At 27.7% G+C, this 19,853-nt stretch overlaps 1 protein-coding gene across 5 annotated transcripts; it reads right to left on the bottom strand.

Annotated features, from left to right (window-relative positions):
- Positions 1-80: 80 nt before the first annotated feature.
- On the bottom strand, positions 81-17,858 carry LOC145188610 (tudor domain-containing protein 7-like). Of its 5 annotated transcripts, none has more exons than XM_090087481.1 (19): positions 17,712-17,858; positions 15,723-16,483; positions 15,417-15,585; positions 14,037-14,076; positions 13,672-13,780; positions 13,045-13,105; positions 11,494-11,534; positions 9,243-9,601; positions 8,628-8,737; positions 8,220-8,349; positions 7,983-8,111; positions 7,755-7,877; positions 7,440-7,544; positions 7,290-7,322; positions 3,090-3,509; positions 1,319-1,384; positions 922-1,035; positions 600-720; positions 81-487 (listed from the first exon to the last, which is right to left on the bottom strand). In XM_090087481.1, exons 2-19 carry the CDS (start codon positions 16,480-16,482, stop codon positions 270-272), a joined length of 3,108 nt encoding a protein of 1,035 aa, XP_089943607.1. In that variant the 5' UTR covers position 16,483; positions 17,712-17,858; the 3' UTR covers positions 81-269. The 5 variants fall into 5 exon arrangements, 4 of the variants coding, with proteins under 4 accessions (XP_089943607.1, XP_089943606.1, XP_089943604.1 ...); XM_090087480.1 differs by lacking the exon at positions 17,712-17,858 and adding an exon at positions 16,715-16,838; XR_016452518.1 differs by lacking the exon at positions 17,712-17,858 and having other exon boundaries at positions 813-1,035; positions 15,723-16,637.
- Positions 17,859-19,853: the final 1,995 nt, after the last annotated feature.

Raw genomic sequence — 19,853 nt, 5'->3', positions numbered from 1 at the left:
GAAGCCAACACATAAAATATCAAAAATATGATTTTAAAAAACTTTGAATTGTTTGAAAGAAAATTTAAAACACCCTATTAAACTTTGTTAGAGAAACTTCAATATTATTTATAGACTTTTACACCTAAAGAAATAAAATCATCGATTGAAAATTTCAAGCATTTTAAATTCTTTCTATGTAAGGTTATTGTTATCATATACTTGTGGACACAAAGATAAAGCCAGTCTTCTGTATCAACTACCTGCATCATATATACTGAGTGAAACCATTAATTTTTATACCGTGCTAATCCAGATAAAACTAGTTGGTCATTAACAATGAAATGTTTATCATCTAGTGATGCTCCATGCAGCAACACATGGAATATTTTTGTGTTCAAACAAGATTTTACAATTTCAACTTGAAATGTTTCTAGGTAAACTTTATCAGCAAATTGAGATGATGCTTCATTACTCCACTTTTTATCTGCTGATATAGGCTCAATACCTACAGATTAAAAAAAATAAAGCAAATAAGATAACTTTTTAAGAAAAAAAAAAGTTGCTTTAAACTATCATGAACAATATACCTAACATGAAAATGAACTAAAAGTTCCTACCATCAAGGGAGCATCTGATAGCAAAAAATGGAAATTTGGTAAAAGCAGAATCTAATACTTGAATGTTTTCAATTGAAACAACTTCAATATTAAAACTAGAGTCAGGAAAATTCACAACAAACTAAAAGCAATAGAAAAAAGAAAAAAGTTAACTATTAGTTAATTAACTGGAAAACAATAAAAAAAAAAAATTGAATGAAATTAAATCAATACCACAACAATTGTCATTGTAGCAACAGATTCTAGCTGTTGTAGCAATTGCTAAAGTGGTGATAAGACAATATAAATTCCAGCCAGTAAAATACAAATAAAAACTTGATACCTTTTCTTCAATGTTAGCATGTATAATAGCACGATGCCATAATTCATCTTCTTTACTATACACAGCACATAAATCCCCAACCTCAAAATGTGTTCCTTCACAGTCTTTTTTGTCCTATTTTGAGATAGAAATTATTATTGGGGTGATATTAATGACTATAGGTTGCCACACATATATCTAATTTTGTGAATATCCATTTGCATGATATCTTCTTTTATTTATTCTTAAATAAACTTAATTCAAAATCTACTACTTTTTCTTGAAATTGCAACAAGTACGCTGGAGCTACAGGTATATCATACAAAAAGAATTTGGAGCGCAAAGAGTTAAAGTGGTATTAAACTTGGTTTTTTAACTTGAAATTTTTTTGTTTTTTGTAGTTAAGTAAACAAAATACCTTATAAAAGGATAACAATTCCATATGCATAGTCTGAAAATCATTCCAGAGACTGGTTGGCACTATCTACAAAAACAACCACATAAAAATGATAGGTCTCTTTGTCTCTGTCTGTCTCTCTCTCTACTACTTACTATTTACAATAATATCAAGATAGAGGGAAGGTAATGATATGAAACATTAACATAAAGGTCTTCAATCAAAGTTGTGGAACAGGGTATTTTGAAAAGTAAGGTTGGTGTAAGTTTGCATAAACTATTCTGAAAATTTTCATCAAATTTTCATTAAAAAAACATGTGAAAAAAAACTAAATAAAATGAACTAAAGTCTCAACAAAGCTCAAAAAAAAAGTAATTGATTGAAGTCACTGAAAGTGCAGTCAAAAGCTGGTAAATTATCTATATGGTTCAAATAATATGATTGTTATGGATGATGAAAAGTATTTCACATTCTATTGTGATAGAATACCTGGTATTGATGGATTTTACACAAATAATATAGATGTGTCGAGATGAAGTGAGGTATATCCAAATTACATGTAATGGCAGTTCGAGAAGGTTACACAAATGAGAACAAGTTAAAAATTTTAAAACTTGAATAAATGAGAATTTGTATAAACTATGTAAATGAGAATTTGTATAAACTATGAAAATTATTTTGATCCCATTAACTTATGAAATTCGAATAAATAAGGAATATATTGAAAAATCATATCCACCCATATATATAAAAAAACAGACAGATAATAAATGTATGCTGTAAACAGATATAATAAATGTATGCAAACATAAAAATGGAGTGTGTTTATATTGTATAATTACATTTATGTTTCTAAGGAAAATGACAACAAAATAATATGCAAAAATTTGAGGTTTTAAAACAAAATCCACCAAAGTCTACATCAAGGTTGTCAATCTACAAGTCAGTCTGTTAAAATTGTTTTATTGATATAACAAATTTTATAATATATATGAAAAAAAAAAAAAGGAAAGTTATAAAAGGATAAAAATCGCAAAACGAAATTGCAAAATTTTTCAGAAAATACCACTCTATAAATATACCAGACTATAATTTATAACTGTGAATTAATGGAATTTTGCAGCCTAAGAGGTATCTGCTGATAGGTTATGTCTTAGACTGTCTTGGATTTTCCAGCAGGACAATTATTCAAAGTATAAAATCAAGTTAGTGAAGGGTTAACTTCTGTATAACCTACAAAAACAACTTTATTCACATCCACAGTCAACAGACCTAAACTCAAATGTAAGAAGAACTTGAAGAAATAGTTTAAAAACATAAAAATTCAGAGTATGGGTGGGAAATAATGGAGATAAACAAAAAATTTCATGATGTTAATACATAAAAAACTGATGATAGTGGTTGAGGCATATAGAAGACCAACATCTTATTAATTTAATTTAAAATGCATAAATCATGTACTGTTTTTTTTTTTTTTTTGCTTAACAAAATGAAGAAGACTTTGGTGGTTTTCAGATTAAAACTCATTTAAAGTAAAATATTCTTTACTCATAAACAAATACTTATAGAGCACAATATGTTAATATTAAAATACAATTAAAATTGTTGGAAGCTTCTTTAATTATTGATAAAACTTGAAGAAAATAAAGAGATTGAAAAAAAACCTCTCTGACAAAATTTAGTCAGAAAAAACTTTAAACTATGGTGAACACACCCATACTTTTGCACTAAAGACATCTTTGTAAAAAAATTACTAAAACAAAAATACATATTAAAAAACAAAAATACATACTAAAAACTTATAAGGATGAACAACTTCTTGAACAAACCCTTCAAAAATGCTTTTCTCCAACTGAATCTCTGGAATTTTCCAAACAGTATTATTAAAACATCGTTTTTGCTGGCTCAACTTTGGATTAAGAAATATTTTTGTTTTGCTTGAATCCACAGGAAGGTTTGCAGATTTAATGAAGCTATGAGTTGTATCATCTTGTTGAGGACTTGTAATACTCACTTCTAATATCTTTTCTTTGGGAAGCATTTTTAAGAACCAATCAACAAAACTTGTTAAATCATTTTCTCCATCAGGAACAAATATCTTTACTAACGGTAAGTTAACTTTAGACACTTTTACAGATTCAATTATGACAACATCGAGATAAGATTCAACAAAATACTTCATCTTTTCAATGGCATTTGCATCAAAGTGCTTCTAGATATGTAAAAATAATCATAAATATATTACAGCAAGTGTTTAAACACTCTAAATACAAACAATTAAAAAATAACTTTTAAATATTGAAAAGATTGTGTTTGTGCAGTTGAGAAAGTGATAGTACCTATTAGGCTTTTACTGTATCATTTTATTGAAATCTCTTAGTATTTCCAATTTCCAATTAATATTCAGGTGTGTGAAAATTAAAGATAATTGCTCAAGTTATTTTAAGTGCTACTTTTCCAGCAACACAAACATATGCTCAATAAAATTAAATATTAAATCTTAGATTTTATTTTGTATTTAGCTAAATTTCTTTCCTTTTTGATTCTTTGCTTTGCAATAGTGGTCAAAAAATTAGAGCATTCTTAAAAAACATTGTTATTTGAACTTTTGATATAGATGTCCATTCTTATATACCCTTACTTCATTGGAAACATGAAGAAAAGTACTTCTGGTTGAAAGTATCAGCTGTTTATATCAACAATAACAAATTAATACCAAAAATTTTTGTGAAAAATGAAAAATAACCATAGGCTTACCATAGTTGCTATTTGTGTGTTAAGCAATCTATAAATTGATATATTTAAGTAAATATTTTTTTACTCTGAATTTCTATTGTAAAAATTCAGTGTGATTTTTTATTTTTGAATTCAATGTGATTTTTTATTTCCAGTAAAACAAAATAAGTAAAAAAGCAGATATCAGTAATATTGTTAAAGGAAAAATTGTGATATTGAATGAAAAAAGATACTCGCAAATACAAATTGCTAAATGTCTCAAGATATCTGTTACATATCTTAAGACATTTAGCGATTTGAATGCATACTGTTCACAATGTTCTGAGGTGCCCTTTGCTGATTGGTCTGGCTTGTCATAGTGCTGTTGAATTTGGAAAACATTTTGTGGACAAGATAGCATCTTTAAAGCTATTGCTGTTCATAGCTTACATGTAAATTCTGCTCATTATGCTCATGACCCTAGAAATCAGGGCATTGATGCTTCAGAGCTTTCAGATGTAAGATGATGACTATTGAGTGACTTAAATATTTTTGTGCAAAGTCCAGCTAAAAAATTAATTACCAAAAAAACAGAGATTAGCAGATATAAAGTTCTGCATGGAAATTATGTAGAAATTAGCCAATTGGTGGGATCCGGTCATATTTTCAGATGAGGTGACATTTTCTTAAAGACTTAAATCAGGTTTAAACTATGTAGGACAACCTTCAGGTGTTCCTTTAAACCCATAATACTCTTTGAAAACTGTGAAACATTACTTATGGTTTTGGGGTGTAATAACAACAGCAGGACCTTGTAGATTAGAGATTTTTTGGAAGGGCATGAAGCAGTATGAAAAATTGAAGTTCTAGAGGCTAATATTAAAAGGCACATGCAGTTAAGTTGAGCAGTTGAACAATTTTTCAGCCAGACTTAGCATTGTGCCAAATGGCAAAAGTGGTGAAAAGTAGTTTGTCAAAATATTGATCAATATTGAGTCAAAGGAATGTTAAAAAACTTGTTCAAATAGAAAAAACTTGTTCAACATTTGTTGATGTAATATTAAGTTTAACTTATCCTAAAAAGACACATTCATATTGCTGACTCAGATCTTGGTTTTTCCATCTAAAAGCTCAATAGTTTGTTGCTAATTACTAATAATAAATAATAAATAAATATAATTTGTTGTATATAATCTAATTAATTTGGCAACACACTTTATTGTGCTTTTAGATGGAAAACTCAAATTATTCTTCAAATGTTTTAACAAATTCATGATTATATTCCAATACTCACCATTTCTTTTCTTCATAATTTTATGTAGCTCATAAAGTTTTTTACTTCATATTTTCATGTAGTTCATAAGAAGTTTTTTTCTTTTTATATTTTTATGTAGCTCATAGAACTGATAGAATTGTTTAAATCCAAATGTTTTTACTCACATGAGTAAAATTACTTCATATTTTCATGTAGTTCATAAGAAGTTCTTTTCTTTTTATATTTTTATGTAGCTCATAGAACTGATAGAATTGTTTAAATCCAAATGTTTTTACTCACATGAGTAAAATTACTTCATATTTTCTTGTAGTTCATAAGAAGTTCTTTTCTTTTTATATTTTTATGTAGCTCATAGAACTGATAGAATTGTTTAAATCCAAATGTTTTTACTCACATGAGTAAAATTACTTTACTTGCAGTTTAAGAGTGTTGAACGCCATGACGCCAATATTTCTACTGCACGTTTTATAGAAGCTAAAGAATTTTGAAGCATTTGTAAAGTGCTTTGAAATCCAATTTATGATTATGAAATCAAATTTATGTTAAGTGAACTGAGCTCAGAAAAAGTTTTGAAAAGACAACGCTAATTCAATGAGGAAAGCTATCATTGCAGGAATTGAGTTCTATCTGTTTGACATCAAGATATAATTCAAATTCAATGTTGAATTTCTCAATAACTTTTGATTGGAATGTGATTGGAAACTGCCGAATTCCAAATAAATTTCAGCACATCATGAGCACTATTCAACAATTGATGAAAATCAATATCATGATTTTCTTCATGCAATATTTAAAAATCACTAGTTCATTTAAACTTATCGTTTTCATTTTCATCTATTGAGTTCAATTTTGAGCCTCAAGATGTGCATCAGAGATTTTTTGTATAAGGTATCACAAACAGCCAAATATATCACATGGTTTACATAAGACTGTTCAAAAATATTCAAACTTTCCATAAACTTTTTATTTACAGCTACCCTATCTTGATCCAACTAAATCTATTTGGAAGATTAAACCAAACAAGTTTTTTCTAATAAACCATTGATGTCCTGCAGAACTTTTTATTGCAGAACTTTCATCAAAAGTTATGTTATCTTATAGCAATCTTGAACTTAGTTACTTGAAACATTTCATTTTTCCTCTCAATGAAATCTTCAATAGTTAATTTCATGATGCTGTTCTCACATTTTAGTTGCAATATCATAATGTCTTTCTGGTTTCCTTTTGAAACTGGAAACATCAGAACAGGTTTCAGTAAATAAAACAAGGTTACAATTCAATTCAGGAAAAAGTCTTTAACAATAATTAAAATTAGAGGCCATTGTAGACCACTGGTTCATGTAAAAACCATAATTTATCACTTATATCCAGGTAATTTTGAAATAATGAACAGTGAGTGGCTATGAGTATATTATAAAAATTTAATAAGCGAGGGGTCATACTTTTATATAAGACTAGTATTTTAAGAAATAATTTCTTATGTTTACTAAAGATTAACTAATTTTATTTTTTATTTTTATATATTAACTTTATTTTATAATTACAAATATGTAAAGAATTGAGAATTGAGATCTCAATCTTTCTCTGAACTTCAAGTAATAATAGAAAAAAAGCAACTTTTATTGCTTATTTTTTAGATGAAAATATGATGGTGCAGTTCTTGCAGTCTTTAAAACCCTTTTTTTCTTAATATTACAAATCTCATACTAAACAAAGTTCAAATCACAACTTTGAACCTGGTAACTAATTTGGTACAATCTAAGTTTTCTTCTTAAAACCTTTTAAATTGCCTTTGATACCAATTAGTTTTGATCAACAACCACTAAAATATACATTTACGTTGCTACATGTAAAAACAATTTTCTAAACTACTATATAGCAAAAAAAATAATCAGTTTTTTTAAAAGTTAGTTAATGTTCCTCTTGCTTCTCACTTTTTTTTTGACTTTTTTTTTTTTTTACAAACATAAACTTGTTAAAGAAAAAGAAACGTATGATTACCTCAGCTAGACCATAAACCTGACACTTAATAGCCTAAAAAAAACAATTTATAAAAGTCTGAAAAACATGTTTGTAATAAAACATTTTTTTAATTAATATAAAAATTGGTCTTTAAATAAGGGCATCAAAAGGTAACAAGGATAAACTTACTTGAAATGGCAGAGAAACAACTTTTTCACTCACTGCTGTTGGTTTACGAATATGCAAATGAGAGAGAACAGTTTGATTTCCATAGTCTACAAACTCAACTTCAACCTTTAATATTAAAGGTAAAATTACTAATAAAGATCTTAAAAAAAAAAAAAAAAAAAAAATAGATGTAGTATAAAGAATGAATCTTATGAAAAAAAAATATTCAGACTGAATATTTATGTAAAGTATGAATGAAATTTGCGTAAAAAGCATTTAAAAATAAATTAAATTTTTTTTTGAAAGAAAATCCCTTAACTGTATTTTCAAATATACCTTATGCTCTTCAGTTAAAATTTGTGTAACTTGTGCACGATACCATGCTCCATCATTAGGATATTTAGCACAACAGACTTCTCCAATTTCCGGATGAGCAATAATTTCGCTACCTGAATTTTTCTGTAATTAACACAAACACACACACTATATATACACACATACACACACACATATACATACATACATACTTTGTGAACTATATCAATTAAATGTTAGACAGAATACCTGAGAAAAGTGACTAGCCATATCCATCATAAGAATTTCAAGACGCTCAAGTCCAGGTCCCAATATTTGTACAAACAATTCTCCTTCAGGTGTTATATGAGTGATATAGCCTTGGGTCTGGTATCCTTCCTAGAGATAATAAATAAAGTGTTTTATTTTTACTTTTACAAGTTTATATTGATAATGAAAAGTTATTATAATCAAGTACATTAGTACTATAAATATATTAAAAAGAACCTCAGCTAGTTGAGGCTGCAGATTATTTTCAGTTTCTATTCGAGATATTAGCTCTTGATTGATACTTTCTTCTGCTTCATTAGATGAACTGTAAAGCTCGATCACAAAATCTTTGTTATTTTTGTTTGGCCTAGAAAATACATAGCATAAAATCTATATTCAATCTAAGTTACATAATAAAAATTACTAAGTTACATAACATAAATTCTATAATATCCAATTTACAAAAAAAAATAATCTATATTTGATTAGAAGCTCATTGAATGTGGCTAAAACCCCAGAAATTATGATACTTTGATAAGAACATTAAAAATACAAATTCCTTAAGAAACATGTTTAACTTGTACCTGAATGATTCATTTAAACACAAGGACAAGATTACAAGGAAAGATCTGAAAAATGTCTAACCTTTCTATTATATGAGCAATTAGAGCATTTCCATCTGTGATTTCAGAAAGATATTGTAAGATATCAGCATCAAAACTTTCTGGGACTTTGTACAATGAGCATGAAATAGCCTTAATATAAAATAACAATATTAATCTATATTGTTCATATATACAAAAAAACAAAATAAAATAACAATTAAATTTAAAACAAAGAGAAAATAAATTTTAAAACTTTAATTACAGTCAATAGTTGATGTAAGAAGATGCATATTTTTATAAAAATGTTTTATAAAAGATAGAAGTAGTAAAGGTAGAAGGTAGTAAAGATAAATAGATCATAAAGATAGATAAGTAGATCAAAGAGACAGATATCTACTGTGTGAGACAGTAAAGATAGATAAATAGATATTAGAGATAAATAAATAGTATAAGATTAAAAAAAAAGATAGTAAAGATAGTTAAAAAGATAATAAAGATAGATGGTAAGATAGTATAGATAGTAAGGATAACATTGTTCAGATCTAATCAGGAAATCTGTCTTTTTGACAGAACCACAACTTCTGAAACTTAAACTAAAACTTCTGAAGTTCAGAAAAAAAGTCCAACAAACTAAATAACAAACAAAAAATTTTACTTGGAATGGTAAAGCTAAATATTTTATGGGTAGGTCCTTAATTTCAGCAGCTGCAATAGTTTCTTTTTTACCATGATCAACAAGCAATACTTGACACTCATTGGATGTAACAGTAAGAAGTTCCACACGGTACCAAGAACTGTCAAAGTAAGCAGCATAAAATCTTCCAACTTCCAAACAAACAGTGGAAGTGACAGGTTCTGAGTTTTGATAAAGTTCAGAAATTTCATTTTCTAATTGTTCAAGCTTTTCATTGTATTCAGGACCAAGCATAATAACTGATATGTATTTTGTGCTTACAACACAATTTACAATTACATCAAGATACTCTTCTTTTACAGGTACCTCAACCCAGGTTGCTATAAATATAGAATAAAATTTCTGAAAAAAATATGAAAACAGAATAAATGAACTTAATAAACAGCTGTTACAAATGATAAACTTTAAATTTTATTGATTTCTTATTACACATGTTTTATTACATTTTTATATATAAAAACATACCATTACCTCTAACTTTATGAAAATACCTTCAAGCAAATTGTCTGAAACACTTTGATTACTATCAGGAAGTAACCTTAGGTTTTTTTGACTTTGCTAGAAAGTATTAATCATTCCTTTCAATGAACAAAACTTTTTTAATCTTGATATTTGTTATAAATTTACAAACTTTCTTGAAAACAAACCATATCAAGATTATTAATTCTTGAAATCAGTGTATTTTCTAAACAGATCTTTCTATTAATCTACTAATTGAATTCAGCAAACTAATTTACTTTTTTGATGTAGTCAGAATTTTCTAATTAGACTTAACAATTATATGTAATTAATTGTACACTCGTATAAATGTGTATGTTTATACATGTGTGTATATATTTACATATGACATTTAATGACATTAAATGTTCAGCTAGTCGTTTTAGTTACATACTAAATGTACTTATTGATCAATAATTTTGCTTGTGGTTGTGGCTGTGCTAGTTAGCTCTATTGGATCTGCTTTTGTGCTTTAACATAACTGCAGATCCAATAGAGCAAAAAATTGAACTATGTAAATTTTCATCATCTGGATGCTTCAACAGTTCACTGGGAAGGTATGTTAATAAAAAAAAATGCTTGGACATATAGAGCAGCTGTAAAAAAACTTTACTGGTGTAAAAATGAAATAGCTGCTGACAAAACTGTCAGATGGAAAAAGAAAATAAATAGAATCTGCAGTTGTTTCCAGTTATACATTGATGTTTAACTTTTGACAAATATTGTACATGATTATGTAATTCCAATATATATGTTGATTTTTGCTCTTTTGGTTTCAGATTCCATAACATCTATGCCTTGCTCAAGCTCACTCCTAGAGCTAATTAACCTGTTTTAGAGAACTGACAAAACCTGGTCAACCATTTGTCTTCAGGAAATGCAATCAATGTTAGTGCAACTAAATGAGCAATATCAAAAACATTTTCTAGTTCCTCTATGAGTGCATCCTCCTTTAACATATGCCTGGCAGTTGTCTAATTATTTTGCTTCACCAGAGATTCCATTCTTGAAATATTTGTTCTAATTTATATTCCAGCCTTGTTCAAAATACCATATTTTTGTGCAAAGAATTTCAAATTTATACAGTCCAAGTAAAAGAGCATTTAATTTTCCTCTGTTTTCAATTTAAACTTTGAAAAGCAAATAAGAAAATAAAAGATAAGAAAAAAAAAAGTACTTTTAAACTTTAATTGGCTTAAAAAGACTATAATAAGCATAGTGTTTACAATTTACACCATAAGTATTTCAAAGATTACTTATTACTTGTTTCTCAATTATTACTTTTTACTTGTTTCTCAATTATTTGTACAGTGTAAGTATGCAAATCCTATGCCCAATCACTTGTTAATTTAATAAAAACAATTTAATTGACATTTTATTACACAATTTTAATATTTGCAAAACTCTGTTCTCTAACTTCAAAGATTGAGTGATTCCCCTGGTCTGATTACAAAAAAGTTTTGGAAAACATTTGGAAGAGACTGTACTGGTGCCAGATGATTTCAAACTATCATTCTTAAAGGGCAACCTATTAGACACACACATAATAGTAATTAATTGAAAATATTTTGAAAAAAAAATGTAGTTAATTGCAAACCTCATTTTTTCTGAATTAAAAAATTTATTCAACTTTTTATGCAAACAAAGTAAAAAAAAACCAACAAACAAGTAATAGCAAAATTACATTGATAAATGACTTTGTGTAAGATTTTACCTTTAAAATTACTTGAAGTAAGCAACGAAGATTGTGTGTTACTAAAAATAAAATTGAATTAGTTAACATACATTAAATATAAATGTGAACATGAATATTATTTATACAAGTAAATGCTTGTGTATAGAATGGAGAGCAATGTCACACATTTTGTTTTGAGTATTTGGTCCAAATAAGATCTGATTTTGCAGAATATAACTTAGTTTTTCATAAATATAATAGTGACAATTTTATTGAAACAGTATTTTTTACGCATTACTAAACAATTACTCCTCATTTTTAAGTTCTAAATTTAACAAATTATCAAAAATTTACCCATTCATGTAACTACTTTTTTATTTGCTCCTATCTGTTGAACAAAATCAATTTCAGCACCCTTTAATTGTTAATTACTCGAAAACAGATCATATTTTATACTTTTATTTGGATGCTTAGATAGAAACCAAATACTTTTTGCAAGTACTTGACATCATCTCCTGGATCTGGTTTTGAGTTACTTTTTTTGAAGCTGCCATCCATTTTTATTAAAATCATCTTCATCTGAAGCTAATTTCTTGCTTTTCAATACTTTGCTGTTTAGGACAAATTGGAGAATTTGCTTCCTTAGGTACCAATTCAAGGGCAATCTGTTCATACCATTTTAGAGGCTTCTTGGAGTAGTGGATTGTGGTACATGCTTGTTAATGAATGGCAAAAGTTATTTCTTTAGACATTCTTCTATATACAGATTCAAGCTCAAAGTCTTATGAGTAATGTATGGTGCACTTTTCAAAACACAGGAGCAGATTGCTTGCCATACAAGGCACTTGGAAGCAAACTTTTCAGTTTGAATGTACTTGAGTTTGTTGACAATATATCTATCTTTCAACTGATAAAAATATCGCTGGTTTCGCAACTGTGCAAAAGTTTTTTTTGCAATATGTTTAGTTGTCTTGAATTATGCAAAAGTTTTCTTTGCTTAAAAGCTTTTTTAGCATTTTTGAACAAGGAATTGCTTTAACTTCTTGATTAATGGATTGCTTTGGAGCTTTGAATTCTTTTTATGATGTTTTATATTCTTAAGATTTAAGTACTTTTTCAATCAAAGCTTGGCTGCATTTAAATTTTCTTGCAAGATATCTCTGCAACTGAATGGATTTGCCTTTAAGGAGTGGATGATTGATTTTGCTTTATAATTATCTTTAATTCTTTTCTTTTTTCTAATTCCAGCTTTTCTTTTCAATAGATCAAGTCCCTTTATATTGCCACTAAATAAATTAAATCCAACTGAAGATCATTTAACACTGATCAATTGTGACAACGAAGGATTTTGATTAAAAATTTCCAAAACTTTTAAACAGTTAAAGGGTGCTGAACTGTATTGTGTTCAACCGACAGTCTTTATTATTTAAGATTAATTTATTTCCTTATTTTTTTAACAGTCTATTTTATTTAAAATACTTTCTATAATATTTTGAAGCTTTTCTTTGTAACATTTAACATTCCACTAACACAATCTTAATTCAAAGCAAATGAACAGTAACAATTAAAAATTTGTTTGAAAAAGTGTACCCAGGATTCTGCTTCAAAAAAGTGAGATCATTGCTTTTATTCGAATTTTGAGAATTGAGTCCTAAAAAAAAAAAAAAAAAATACAAATATATTATGAAAATTATAACTAAACCAGTAGAATAAGTATCTTTACTAACTTTACTCAGGGGCTGCCAAATCGAGGTACTAATATTAACTTCTTGTCCCAGAGAAACCCTTGATGGGAATAATGTATATGGTAAGAGGATTAAAAGATGAGATTATTATTATTATGAAGGGCAATACAAATTCTTGACAATTGGCCACCAAGAAAAGAAAATGAGTAAAATAGTTTCTACTAGATTTGGATGATTTTATGACTGTGGATCATTCCATTTCAAACAGACACAAATGTTTAGAAGTCCCAATTGAATTATCTCAGGTTTTGTGTTTAAAATTTACAGGCTTCCTTTTAAAACTTATTTCTAGGGGTGAAAATACAGTTCTAGATTTTATACACACAATTTCACAAAGTTTGATTAAAATCTGATAACACCATGTGACACCTAGTTCACTTGGAAGAGAATGACCCACAATTTTATTTAAAAACACAACTCAAATGGCAATTTGTGCTGTAAAATAATAACAGTAAGCTAATGAACTTTATACCTAAGATTGCTGACGTATCATTTCTCAACAAAACACTGCGATTACTTTCTGTAGCACTGTTTGATATACTGATAACTAATTTATCAGAGTCTGTAGATGAATCAATTGTCTGAAAGTAAGAGCATTAGTCATTTATTTCAAAACACACAAACTCTGAATCACAACAGTAAAGTAAAAAAAAAAAAAAATGAAAGCATTTTTTGGTTATTTTTCAGAATACTTTTTTTTATTTTTTTGCATTTCATAGCTCAACTGGGAAAGCAATTATAGGAAATTTAAATCATTTACAGAATAATATAAAGTATAATATAAAGTAGTTTATGAATAATTAAGAACAATATAAAGTAGTTTCTGTAAAAACTTACACTTTGTTTTAGGTACAATATCTCTCTGTTTGGAGCAGGACTAAAATAGCATCAGACAAATAAAAAGACAAATAACAACAATTGCAATCAGAATTCTTATTGATGGAGATGAACCACAACAGAGTGGGACTTAGCAATAGGGTCAAAATCAAAAGTCAGATTCTAATTTTTAGATGTATTTTATATCTATGTAGAAATAACAGTGACCAACAATACACTAAAGTTTTGGTACTTGGTTATTATTTAGGGTGCATAAACCTATATAAAAGTTGATGTAATGGTGGTAATTTACATTTTAGACAGCAAAGTACTAAAAAAAAATACAAATTTAAAAAATACTGACATATCCTAAATTTATTTCCTGTCATTGTGAATTTTGCAATACTTTACTTTAAAATTTATCTTTTAAGTTTTAATTTTTATATTTTCAGCTTTTGAAATTACAGTTACTGAAACAATATCTGGAATGGGTCTAAGCACATCAGAATCAATTGTGCAATAAGGCATACTATATTTTGAATACGTTGTAAAAACTGGTGCCCTCCTCATCCTCACCAATAATTTTAGTAATAACTATGATTAACTATGTTTCCTGTTTTTTAAAAATAACAAAAAGCAACAAAAAGTGAAATTAGAGTTGAAAAAAAAAATTAGTTCATTTTAATTTAAGAAGAAATTCGTTTGAAAAATTCTTTTATTTGTTACCATATACCTACTTCCTCCCCTTCAAGGTAGGGATTTAATTTTTACAAGCTACAATATTTCCAGCTAAGAAAATAAATTACTTTCCTCCATTATTTTATAGGCATTTTTATAATTGAAGTCTCTAATTATAAAATAAATCATAAAAAAGTCCTGCAAATTTCTTCATATACATTTTATAAACTTATTTAGGCAGTAAGAAGTCCTTAGCAAAACTATAGCAATCTGCAAAAATTTTTGTAAAAAAAATAGAGCTCAAAATCCAAAGGTTTTCCAGGAGCCAATGTTTACACATACAGATGACTCTACTGTTCAAACTCAAACATAAGCCACAGAAACATTAGCAGTCCTCCTGAGAAATCTTTATAGTAAATCATTTGTTAATATCCAATAAGTTCTTTACTTGTTGTTTAACACAAAATGTTTTAAATATTGGATTTTGTATAATTATCAGTTTTGTTTGGTGGTTTAGATTTAGTAGTTTTAGTAGATTTCTTTATAATTATAGTTTTTATGGTCATTAATATTATTTATAACATATAGTGTGAACATTTATTCAGCACCAGCTAAAAATCCTCTAAACCAAAATGGACATTTTTTTGAGAGGATTTGGCTTAAAAAGATCAAATTACAATAAATAAACTGTACTTTAAAATATAAAAACAATATAAGGTATACCTTTGAATATCTACAAAGTGAAGAAAATGTTTTTCTATTACTGATTTTATATCACACTGCAAATCTTCCTTGTAAATAGTTTTGAACTCTGGCTTTAGTCGAGTTAACCATAACCCATTAGGACGAAGTTTTAAAAGATCTCTTATTTTTTTTTCAAGTGAACTTATTTCTATAAAAAAGAAAGTGTATTTCAAACTAAATGATAAAAGAAAAGATGTTTAAAATTAAATAATAATATTAAGCTTTAATTTAATTCATTAAATATTCATTTGCAGCATATTATATTTAACTAAACACAAATCTAACCTTCCATTGTTAAATCCTTAGTTTCTTTAATTGACGATGTAGAACAATAGAGATTAGTTTCAGAACTAAAATCACTTTTGTTAAAAGAAGAAACTGGCTTAGAGCTCTGCCAAGAGCCCTGATTACTTGTAAAAGTTTTTTTTTTTTTAGAAATATCATCCTTTGTCAAGTCTATTACATCTTTATTTTTATTATATTGCTTTTCTCGTACTATCAAAGACCATTGAGGACCTTCGTTTTTTTGTTTAAAATACGAGCCAAAATTTAACCTATTACTATTATATTGTGCTGGTGGTAAATGATGAGAAAGACTAAAAGTAGAGTTGTATAGAGTCTTTTTACTTTGTATTTCTGTACTACTTGACACAGAACGAGGAGGAGCTAACTTAAAAAAAGAAGCATTTCGAGTTACTTTTAATGAGAGTGGTTTTTTTGAAGATAGCTTTTTCTTGGGATTTCTCTGTCCAGAAACAAGCTTATAAATATGAGCATCTTCTTTAGTAGCAATTCCTTTCACTACTAAAAAACCTTCTGATGATCGAACAACAGAACACACTTCTGGAATATCACGAAGAAACTGTTCTAAAGAGCCATAACCCATGTTTCTAAAAGACAATGGCTCTAAACACGTTTCTTGATACTCGTGACATAAAAGATGCAGAGGAACGCCAGACTTTGCATTTGCAACCAAAACACTCCTCAACAAAGGAATTGTTTTCTTTCGCAAACGAGCTTCAGCTGAATCTTCGCCCTCAGACATTCTAGAAAAAATTATAGGTGCACAATCTTTCAACTCATATGTAGAACTAACAGTAAATTAAGTGAAAGTTTTGTAGAAATTTGCTCGGTGTAACACGTTTTATTAAGCAACAACAAAAAAAAATGTTTAAAAGTATGGCTTAAAGTCGCAAGTGTGTAAAACGGTTTTTTTGTAACGAAATACTGACAATAACTAAATAGAAACATTATCTATCAAGACTGTTTAACCAAACTTTTTTGATTTCGTTAAAAATTGGTGCAGTTAAAGGGCTCAACGAAAAATTTTTCCTCGAGAAAGTTGGATATCCAATTCAAAGTGATTTTCAAGATAGTCAAGTTTTAAATTCCTCATTTAAGGCCGCTTTACACAGTAACAGAAAATTGGAATTCCGAAATCTGTAGATATAATTAACCAAAAAGTAACAAAATTATGCATTTGGAATCAGATTTTCATGGGGGAATCTGTTTTTAATGGTTATTTTTAAAATATCTTAACTTTTGGCTGAGAAATTTTTTATATTGCTTTATCAAAAGATAAAAAATAAAATTATAATTTTAAACTTTTTCTTTTAACTAGTACTTTTCAATAGCTTCATTTTTAAACTGAAATAAAAATCAATTTGGGGAATATTTAAAAAAAAAAATCAAGTTTGAAATTTTTTTATTTTAAACGCAAGAGTATTTTACATTTTTTTCAAATATTATCTTTCAAATAGGGATGGCACTTTTACTTATTTTGATGTAAAAAAAAAAATTACTTTTAAACCAAATTACTTTACATAACTTAGATTAAACTATGAAATATAAATATATTTCAAAGTAATTCATTTTTTAAAAATAACATTATATTAAATATAAAAATTACTTACATAAAGTTAACTTTAAAAATGCGTCACTTATTAAAAACTTATTAAAAATGCGTTATTTTTTTTTTATTACTAGTAAAAGTAGTTAACATAAGAGTTACTTATTTTTTGTAAATTACTTTTAAAAGTAAGCCGCGTGAAAGTAATTTACTTTAAAACTTAATTTAGATTTATACTTATACAAATAGTTTGTATCGAAATGTAATTTACTTTTTACATGAAAAAGTAAATTATTTTTGAAAGTAATCTTACTTAAATATAAGATTTTAAAAAAGTCATATTTGCTTTAGTAAGAGAATACTGGATCGTAATATGAAACTAATTTTGTGTGTAAAAGTAACAAAAATTAACATAGGCAACTTACATGAAAGTATTTTGAAAAAAAAAGGTTAGTTACCATTACAAGTAAAAGTAAATTTGTATCTTTGAAATACAATGCTTTACTTAGTAAGTAAAAAGTAAGTTATTTTAATTACTTTTATCAAATAACAAAGTCATTTTATGTTGTTTTAACATACTGATTTGTAAGAAAAGTATTTATGAGAATCGCCTGCTTCTTGGAACTTTTTGATCAAACATTACTTTTTATGGTAATATAACGTTGATAATCATCAGCGTTGATAATCCCTTCCGGCCGCAATCTATCATTATACCGAAATGCGAACTCTTTTTGAAGGTGCAATGGATTGCCGTCCGCCTCTTAAAGTATTTTTTCGGGCACAATGTTTTTGCCTCTAACTACAGTAGCTTCCGTCTTCCGATTGGCGGCTGCTGCTTGAAGTTTTGGAGGTCGACGCCAATCTAGAGGTGAAAGCTACTTGCGGTTACTGTTATAAGATATTTTATATTCATGAAGATTTAAAGGTGGACTCTAGTTGTTTCCACTTCCCAAGAAGCGTCGGTCACCAAACGGGAGGCGGAAATTTTCTCTTCCTGTCGCCAGAAAAAATGGAAGAAAACTCAACGTTTATTTTTACATTAAATGATTAATTGGTGCAAAATACAATTTTTCAAAAAGTATATTTTCATGTGGAGAGTAAATTTCATAATGGCAGTAAATATTTAATACGAGATTTTTACTGATGAATAAAAATTTTTAATGACATTTTTATGGTGGTAGTAAAAATCTCATACAACATCCTCATTTAAACAAGTAAAAAAAAAAAAAATCTCCATAGTATCCTAACTAAAGCGATTCTGTTGCAAAAAATAAATTCTATTAAGAGAAAAAATGTTTAATTTCAAAATAATAATGGTTTATGCACCCTAATAATTTTCATTTTGTTAATTGTGGTTGTAAACAACAACCACATTTACGCTGCTAACAACAACCACGCTGAATGTTAATTCGAAATTTCGAAAATGATCTTTAAATGCAGACCAATTTATTCTAACTCTATGAAAAGTCTAAAACAAAAACAAAGAACAAAACAGTTTTTTAAAAAAAATTAGGGAAGACCGGGGGTAGTTGGCTACAGGGGTAAGTTGACACACTGCGTTTTTCCAATAGAAATTTCCAAAATTCACATGGAATATTCCTACTTAACTAATTCATCTTTCAGTGTAGTATCAGGGCTGTAAGCTCATGCGCATAGAGGTTATAGCGATTTCTGTGTTTTTTAATAAACTTTGTAACTTTTGTAACTATATTACTTTTTCAATTTTAAAAAGCAATAACATTAGCTACAAGCAAACTCGAATTGATGTAAGTGTTGTATGGTTCACTCTAACCAGTCACATTTTGTGTTTCTATATATTTCGCTTTTTTGAAGATTTATAAGCCATTTTTAGAGCAAGAAGCTTTTGGGGTTAGTTGGAACAAAGATCGCGGGGTGACTTGGCAACATTACCAACTTTCACACTGGCCGTAAATTCACTAATGTTATGTAACACTGCAGATCTACAGACATGAGAAATTGTAAAAAAAAAAAGTAGACAGGCCAGTAAATTTTAAAAATGTTACAAAAAAAGCTTTTGATGCTATTTTTACAGAAGGAAACTCTATTCGATCGATTTAAAGACAATAAAAGTTTATGTTAAAAAATATTTTTAGATAAAAAATTATCAAGAGTTTTCCTAAAAAAAAGATGCACTTGAAATGATTGCAGAATTGAAGATCTTTTAACAAGAGATAAGGTTTTTCTTAATCTAAAGAAAGTGATAGATGAAAAGTTAAATAACTGATTAACAGTTTCATCTGTTGATGCTTCTTCCTCCTCGCTACTTTTATAATCATCCGAGCTCATGTTTTCCGTGTCATGAGTACACGCTTTTTCTACTTGATTGTTTACATCGTGCATTTCAAGCTGTTCGTCCGACGATATATTTTCATTAGACTCGATATCGCTTTCATTGTAGTTATTGTAATAAATAAGATCCTCATCGATATCTCATTTCACTTTCTTTCACTTTCTTTCACTTTCTTGTTCGTTAACATTGTAAAAACTATAATTATTTTTTTACGTACGTAGAGGAAAACGACATATCTAGGTAACTCATTTTTCCG

The sequence above is a fragment of the Hydra viridissima genome, unplaced genomic scaffold (genome assembly GCF_058129835.1).
Source record: "Hydra viridissima isolate aposymbiotic clone 2 unplaced genomic scaffold, HvirCarnegie_v1 scaffold_5, whole genome shotgun sequence".
Taxonomy (NCBI): Eukaryota; Metazoa; Cnidaria; class Hydrozoa; order Anthoathecata; family Hydridae; genus Hydra; species Hydra viridissima.
This window is presented reverse-complemented; position numbering and strand designations above follow the sequence as displayed.